The sequence below is a fragment of the Gavialis gangeticus genome, unplaced genomic scaffold (genome assembly GCF_001723915.1).
Source record: "Gavialis gangeticus isolate Ggan-Ray unplaced genomic scaffold, GavGan_comp1, whole genome shotgun sequence".
Taxonomy (NCBI): domain Eukaryota; kingdom Metazoa; phylum Chordata; order Crocodylia; family Gavialidae; genus Gavialis; species Gavialis gangeticus.
In genome coordinates this window covers 27,515,761-27,524,528 of record NW_017729008.1, presented here as the reverse complement: position 1 = coordinate 27,524,528, position 8,768 = coordinate 27,515,761, and the positions used below count along the sequence as shown (strand labels likewise).

The 8,768-nt window shown below is 41.6% G+C and overlaps 1 protein-coding gene across 1 annotated transcript in view; it reads left to right on the top strand.

Moving 5' to 3' along the window:
- The window catches only part of SEMA3D (semaphorin 3D), a 245,719-nt gene that overhangs the window by 233,819 nt on the left and 3,132 nt on the right, over positions 1 to 8,768 (top strand). The window contains exon 19 of the mRNA XM_019509509.1: positions 103 to 167. Coding sequence (XP_019365054.1) covers positions 103 to 167 — 65 coding nt within the window. The remainder of the gene's footprint in view (positions 1 to 102; positions 168 to 8,768) is intronic.

Here is an 8,768-nt window from a genome sequence, read left to right as displayed (position 1 = left end):
ATCTTCTGTACCATGTTTGCTTTCCAGGCATTAGTCATGAAACTGCTGATGAAAAGGTGGTTTTTGGCATTGAATTTAATTCAACTTTTCTGGAATGTATTCCTAAGTCCCAGCAAGCCTCTATTAGGTGGTATATTCAACGCTCTGGAGAAGAACATCGAGAAGAGGTAAGTTATAGTCATCAAGGCAAGTTTCCTCTATGGAGAATTCAGCCTAGTATTCAAGGGCAGGAGTTATTGGGATTAGTAGATGTTTTTACTTTTCCTTGCCTCAACTTAGGTATCACATAGCATTCTGGTATCACCATTTGCGCCATGGAGAGGGGAAGAGAGAGGCCATTTACAGTCTGCCACAGGCAGATTTATTTTATTTATTTATTTTGATTTATATACTTATTCCATTAAAGAGGAGTGCTCTAAAACTACTCCTGGGGAGACTTTTTTTTTTTTACGCCAGACTTCTCTGGTAACACCTTTTTGCTCAAAACTTAACTCTTGGAACAGCTCAACAGCAAAAACCATATTGAGAATCTTCTGGGTTTATATTTTTTCCCTGATCTTCTGTTCACCATAGAATCGGAGGCATCTGAGGACCTTCCAGCAGCATGTTAAACATTTTGACTTACCAAATGTCATTGATTCTAGGACAAGGTTCTCCTTCCATTTAATTTGGGGGGAAGCCCCCCATCTTAGAATTGCCAATGGGGATGAAGGGGGAGGGAGAGGGCAGGCTCCAGCCCCTACCCAGGGTCAAGGTCGGGGCCAGAGCTGCTGCCTTGCCTTTCTGCACTTCCATCTCCTCTCTTTGGCCTCTTCTCCACATCTTCCCCTTCCCCTTACCTTTGCTTCATGCCGGCAGGCTCCGTGTATGCTGTAGCCTGGGGCAATGAGCCCAGCCTGTAGCGGTGGCATGCAGTGCATGGCTGCTACAGGGGCTGGGCTGGGGCTGTGTTCAGTGCCCCAGGCTAGAACAGGGGTGGGACCTCTGGCATTGAGAAAAGACGTAATGGTGGGGAAGTGGGGCAGAGGCTAGGGGAGGGAAAGGCAAGCAGAGGCATGGGGGAGAGGCAGGAAGAGGAGCAGAGGGGGAAGGGGGGACCTGAGCCTGCAGGGGGGCAGACAGGGAGCAGAAATGGCAGGGGGCTAGGCCCAAGCAGGGCTCAAGCTACTTGACTTCCCCACACCACCTGCTGCCCCCATTCCCTGCCCCACTGCAGCAGTGGGGGGGGGGGCACGTGGATTAAAGATGGCCCCATGATAATTAGATTCTATACATGGAAAATTGGAACACATTTATAAATTTTCCAAGCATAGAATCTAATTATTGGGGGGTTGTCTTATATTCAGGGTCATCTTAAATTTGAGTAAATAAGGTACCTCCAGCATTCACGGGTTGTTCTTTCTCTCTACCTCTCACCAGGGAAGAGAAATTGCATGTGGGGAATTGCATGTGATAGTGGAAGGATTTTGCATTGAAACTGGGGGTGGGGGGGAAGAGTTTCGTATGGCCATGCTGCTCTGTGTGTATTAGAGAAGGCAGGTCAAAGCAGTGCAAGTTGTGGTTAGTGTGATGGTGATGAGGTTCACAGTGGTGTGTAGCTCCTGTGGGAGTACGGTCCCCGGTCTGAAAAGCTCATGTTTCTACCTTCAGTTCTTTAAGTTGAGAGGACTCAAAACGAGTCCTCTCACAGCAAATAAAAAGAAGGAAAGGGGTGTGTTGTGTGCACGTGCGTGCATACCTTTTGCCCTGAAAGTCAACAGGTTGGGTTCATTCAGACACCAGGAGTCTTCACAGCTTTTCTCTTTAAAAGTCATTTCCCTTTTCCAGCCTTTATATCCAGCCTCTGTAGCAATCAGAATTGCAGTGGCAGGGAAAGGGAAGGGAAAAGGATCAGCTCATCTGATCATTAAAGATCATTACAGGAGCCAGAAAACCTGTCTTTCTATGCAAGTGGTTCAGGATGTAGCCTGGCATGGGGTACTTTTGTTGGACCCACCTCTGTTTATTCCAGTATTATTTTAGTGCAGTGGAGTTCACCACTGAGAATGAATGTTTAATTTGAGTAATTCTAGATCTAGCACTTCTCTCTCCTCAGGCTTCATGCCATAGACAACTGCCTGCTGGTTTAAAACACCATCTTTGATATCCCTCATTATCAAATACTTGAAAATGATTGTGGTATTCTGGTCTGCAAGCTTGCTGAAATCTCTGGAGAATGATCCCAAAGTGCCCATGTTGAATGGTCTGTGGTTTATACAGAGCGTTGAAGATCTGTGTGCATCACCACAGCACACTTGGTAATTCTTGCCCTACTTGTTCAGCTCTCCGATACCACAGACTGGATGCTTTACAGGGAGCACTTCAGGAACATGCTTCAATATATGCTAGTCGCCTCAGTACATGCAAACTGTTAAGCAGATACTTAGCTTTAACCATGTGCTTAAGTACTATCGTTTCAAAGGGATTTAAGCAGATGATTAAGTTTTTCTATATTGAAAATTTAAGTGGAGGCGAATGTGAGCCAGAATTGTTATTTAAAAAAAAAAAAAAAAACCTTTCACAACTATACCCCTAACCAACGTTCTTAAAGGAAATACAATATTTGGCACATCTGGCCATTTCTTATTTATTTCTTTATTTATGGGATCTCTAGATGCCCATGTTCAATAGCAGCCCTGGGTAACAACTTGGCGGGAGTGAGGGGAAGAAAAGTAACAGCTGCTGTTCCTGCCAGCTGGCCACATTGCCAGCACTGGCTCCCAGAAGCTGCTGCTTCTTCAGGCACCAACCTGCCCTGTTACGCCTTCACCCACATTTGAAAAGTTGCCTTCAACCTTGTTAACTACTATTATATATACATACATACAGATAGACCAGAGGATTATAGGAAAGTAGGCTGGAAGGGACCTCATGTAGTCCAGGCCCCTGCTGATGACAGGAGCATCCCTGAGTAAATCATCCTATGTTTAATATGTTTTGGACAACTTCCAAGGATGGAGATTCCAGTTTGTCTAGGTAGCCCATTCCAATGTTTGACCACCCTCATAGTCAGAAGGTTCCTCCTAATCTCCAACCTAATGCAATATATATCATGTACATATATTTATCATATATTTTATGTAGTATTATACAAAACAGAGGCCTCTATAGAAAACCCAAATATCAAAATGAGGTTTGTTTCAACATCCTTTAGTTTGACCAAAATACCACATACAAGAGAAATTGAGTAGTCATATTTAACAAGTAGTTTGATCTTTGCTTAGCTAATCCCTTACCGCAATTTTTTTTCCATTACAATTATACATTTTTCTCTCCTTCCTGCATCAGATTCCTCAGATAACACTAACCATTATTTTAGTCCATGCCTTAAAGGTATAACTTATTGTGATGACGATACCAGGCTTTGCAAATGACTCAGTGCACCTGGAACTTAAGTTATGGACTTTTAGTTCCAGTGCTGTAGCGGTTATGTTTCAGCAGATCCTCCTTGTACAAATAGAGGGTTACGCATTGTCCGTGACATGCAATACAGTTTCCTGAGGGGAGGGAAAGGGCAAAATCCAGACTAGATGGGAAGCATTAGGCCCAGCAGGATGTCTCCTGCATTTCACCTTTAAGGTCATGGTTCGGAGTCCTACTTCCAGTCAGAACAGCCTGTGGGAGGGGGACAGGATCTCCTGGGGGAGAGGAGCTGTCACCAGGTCATTCTGCTGGTACTGGGAATATGTTTCCCTGCAGTACGGAGCTGTTTTAAGGTCATAAGTCAGTTATCTAGTGCTTTTGTATTTTGTCTTGCTCACGTAATTGAGCATGTTTATTCCCGTATTTGGAAGCTAGTCACCTACTTGTGGGAGAGCTTTTCTATGAATTGAATTAATAAAGAAAAAAGCATGTACGTCATTTGTCCATAAAGCTTAATGCGCTGACGTTTCCTGCAGCTTTGGCTCAGATGTTTATTTCTTTTTAAATTCCAGTGTGTTATGTTATGTACATAATAAGTGTCAGGACCGGAAAAAGCACACCCAGGGTTCCCTACAAAGCCATTAGCATTGGCTCCCTATGACTTTTAGAAATATTAGACCTCCTGCTTCAGGCTGGCCCTGACCCACAGTCTCCTTTGACCATTGGTTTGCCGATCTGTCATGTGCCCTTCCAGGGAACGTAGCAAGCCATATGTTCTGAAATGACAGAGTATACATTGATCGTGCTTTAACTCTTCCTTTTCTTCTTCCATGAACATGGTGTTAGGAATGAAAGTGAACTTTCTTAATAGCTAGGGCACATTACAGAGTCTTCATCAGGGTAAGGTGCTGAACCCTGCTGGAATACCCAATATTTAACCAGTCACCATGTCAGGGATAAGCAGGCGCTTTTTCCCCATGGTCCATTTGGTCAGAATTGAAGGAGTGGACTTTATATAATACAGTGACGTCACTGACATTTTTGGTAGTGGGTTAGTGAGTAAGGCATAGGTTTCCATTGGTTTTCTGGACTGATACTTTTTTGTGTAGAAAGAACCTATTTTCTTTGGTTGCAAGTTTTTAGACAAGACCTTTTTGTGGGGATGACTGAAGGAATAACCTAAGAGTCAAATGAGAGCAGAGTGAGAAAGAAATATAATTTAAGCAGGACATTTTGGTGATGATCACGAGCTAGATCCACAAGGCGTACTCAGGCAGCTAACTGCCATTTTATACATCTACATTTAAAATTAAAATCCTCAAAATCTCTGCCTAACCCTGAAAACATGTAATTTTTCTCAGTGTTGCAACTTCCAACGGTGAAGTTCTTGAGCTGCCTAAATTTTTGCCACTAGGCAAAAACACCTAAGCCTTGGGATAAGGGAGAGGGAAGAAAGGTAGAGATTGGCTCTGTATCCCACTAATTAGGGGAGTTCCCTGGGATGTGCACTTGTTTCCAATCTCAATAAATTACTATTTATGGGAAGTGTAACAGTTTCAAAAGGAACAACTGAGAGAGCTTACCCTAAAATATCCAACAGCCTGAGGGTAGGACACTCCCTTGAAAAGTACAAGATGCAGATTCAAGCCCTCCAAGCCCAAGCAGGTATTTAAACTGGGTTTCCCACATCCCAAGTGAGGACTCTAGCTCCTAAGGCATATTCTTGACACTTTTTTTGCTTGGCTTAAGCACCTAACTCTGGGAGAGGGTTCATAATTGTGATTCCCAATGACATATTTCTACCCACCCCCATTCTGACACAGGGTTACGGGTGCAGCAGTCTCTTCAGGATTTCTGCTTGGCTAGCTTAAGCATCTCTCAGTCAACAGGCTGGATTTTATAAAAAATCATTGTTAGGTGCTTAATTTTACCATGGCCGTAGAGAGCCAGGCACCTATCTTTGTGCTGTGAATCTCATCCAGTGGCAGCGCGCCCAAGATTTAGGCATTGCAACATGAAGCTTATGCCCCCCTTGTGAATGTAGTCTGTATGCCTTATGGCGGGCAGGTTTAATAAAACTCTATCATGTCTAAGGTAAGTAGTTTAAGAAGGGAAGTCCCAAGAAGAGTTTTTGATAAAAAGGACCCAAGAAACCATGGGCCACACTGAAACAGACATTGCACAGCACAGATGAATAAATTGTAATATCAGGTAGCCAGCCAGCCACTTTCCTTTGAGCTCAATTGAAGATGCAGCCAATTTGCTTCCCACCATATATTTATAAATTAGTGGCCTGTTGTGCTCTCTTGGGGAAACTTGATGTTATCTTACTGCTTATAAATTTTAACCTTTTCAGCACTATGCCAAATTATTCTTTCATTATGCTACTTACTGGAATTTTTTTTCCTACCTTTTAAAAAACCCCCAATTCCTTGAAGTCTTTAAATGAGATTATTATTTTTAAAATTTGGAAAATCATTATTTCCTAAAAAGATATATTTCCTAGAATATATCTAGAATGTATATCTAGAATATAGCACACAGAAAAATTGCTTTGAGCTGAATAAGGTTGTGCTGAGGATTTAAAATTAGCCTTCTAATGGAAAGTTAGGTTCTCCTTCACTGTACTGTGAGACTCATGTCTCTCCAGAATGTCATTATGTCCCCAGCATTTCCTCCAGTTTTTACTTTAGCATTTTAGTACATTTAGAAATAGACGGTTAAAAAAAGGGATCTCAAGTTTTTGAGTTACTCAGACTAATTTTCCAGTGTAACAGTAATGAAATGGCATGTAATAAAAACAATCTTTATTTGCAATTGGATGTTGAAGAACACACTTGGTAACGAAAACCAATAGGAATTCTCACAAAATAGTCCTTGTTTTCCTTTTTTCCAGTCTGCTTTTATTTGGAGGTTGCACTCTAACACATGGTCAAGCCTAGCTTTACCACTAGTGCTTTCTCATATGTTGATTAATGAGGGAAGGCAGGCTTTGAAGCCACTTTCTTTTCAGAGACAGGTGCAATGTTTTAACTGTGAAAGAGCTGACATGTGAATTATTTGTAATGAGGGAGCTATCTAAACACATCATTAACAAAGGACAAAAGGCACTGACCTAACCTGATGGCACTTTCAAATCTATGGTTATTTTCCATCTTATGCCTATTTTTTCCCCATTGCTCAATTCCAGCTGTCAAAATCAGGTTATTAACATAAAGGGACATCTTCTTTCTTTTCCAAAGACCCTTTGTATCTCAAGTGCACTGCACCATTTATTCATTGCATCTTCAGCAAAGCAAATTTTTGTAATGCTTTAGTCAAGGATCAAAAATCATTTTAAAAATTGCTGAAAGAATACATACAGTATTTTCAAACAACTTCCACTTCACCGAGAAGGTGAAGGTTGCAATGTATATGCTGTTTGTAAACTGAATCAAAGCAGTGCATGTTATCAGAAAACATAACTGGACACACATTTCTCAAATGCTTAATTTCTGTGGCTCATAATTTTGTCTTGAATTCAAAGAAACAATTTAAGTTTAACTTGAAATAATTGCTTGTGAATTGGGGCCTCTATGCTGCTGAAGTGCTAAAAATTTGGATCAATGATTAATAGGCCATCAGAGCTATGGATTAAAATGTGATAAAAAATGAAGCCACATTTAACAATAAAATGATGTCTCCTACCTAACTAGACTTTTCACTAAACTCAGGTTTTCATTAAAACAAGTTCTATGTCTGCAGGTCAAGAACCAACGAACAAATTAAGTATTCAAGGGAAAGGTTAAAGATCTATTACCAAAATAATGAAATGCCAGGTGTTTATGAAACTCCAAAATCCTGTTGGGGGGGGTGGGGGAATAGAGAGGAAAGGCAGGAAGAGCTCTGAACCTCTAGGTAAAACAACATAAACAGGATACCAAAAAAGAGAAGAGGGGGAGGTATGGGGGAAAACTGTAATGAAGTGTTGCTCAATATGTGTTAAATCAGAGCCATAATTTCATCCTGTCAGAGGATAAGAAAAGAATGAACAATGAAGCCACAGAAAAGTAGGAGGTGACAGTCACTGTAAATCAATAATCATGATTTACACAGGATGTTCAATAAGAAGCCTGTTAATTAAGAATAAAAACACTGATGGGTTGGGATCGAGGGACACTGCCAGATGAGGGGGTGTGTTAGTTTGGGGTATGACTTCTCAAGAAGAACCATTGGAGCCCCATTGTCTAGCATATTAAAACTAGACACAGTCCAAACGAGTGGGATTGCTACCGTGCAACTAGTAAATAAGTAATAATTAGTGGTGTGAGTGACTCAGCAGGTATTTCTTAATTCTAGATTGCTCAAGGCCCTCCACAATGCTGCTCCTTCTTTTACCTGACAATGAGCTGAGCCCCACTGTGGCATCTTTGGACAGGCATAGCCAGCATGCTGGAAATGTGAATAATGTAGGAGGTGCAACGTGCCTGGCCCTCTGCCAGTCTCTAGCATTGGAGTACGATGGAAGCATGCTGTGCACTGCCGATCCCAAGACAGCAAACAGCTACTTCATGTTTATATACTTCGGAGTGGCAAAATATAGACCTGACTTCACCCTGGCGCTGCGGGTTGTTATTATTCCCAATTTACAAGTGAGGAAACTAAAGAGTTCTGACTTGTCCAAAGTTACTTTGTGAATGACTAGGAGAACCAAACAGTCTACTGATATGCCATGACTCCCATAGCCCTCCTCATTACTAATCCACACTACCTTTCTAAGCTGATCTGTAGTCTCTGATGCTATTACATCCACAGTGGCACACAGACTGATGGACCTCTCTGGTTCAGCTAGTATGTTGGCTACCCACACAAGCACAGGCAGTGTCAGGAGCAGGGGGTTGGACTAGATGACCTCCTGAGGTCCCTTTCAACCCTTATTTTCTATGGTTCTAAGGCTGGCCAAAAATGTGTTTCTGGTGATGTGAAAGTGATTTACCAAATTAATTATTAATTAATCCTCACAAGCCCATGATGAGGCACTGGCATTTTAGTATCATGGGGAAAGATATGTATATATGTGTGTATGAGTATGTATGTATACACATACATATGCATATAGATGCATATGTGTATATATACACACACTGGTATACAGTGAATGTTTGTGTGCGTGTGTAAATTCTGTGGTGAGGGGAGCTGCACACATTTTTCACATAAAGAATTGGCATGGAGGCTACCCACGGTGAAAAAAATCTAATCTAATCTAATTTAGCGATCTTTATGCCTCCCTAATCTTCATCTTCTGAAGTTTGCTGGAGGGACAGATGTATAGTCTGGGATGGTTTCCAGATTCTCTCTCTCTGTCCCTTTTTTTTTTTTTTTTTTTT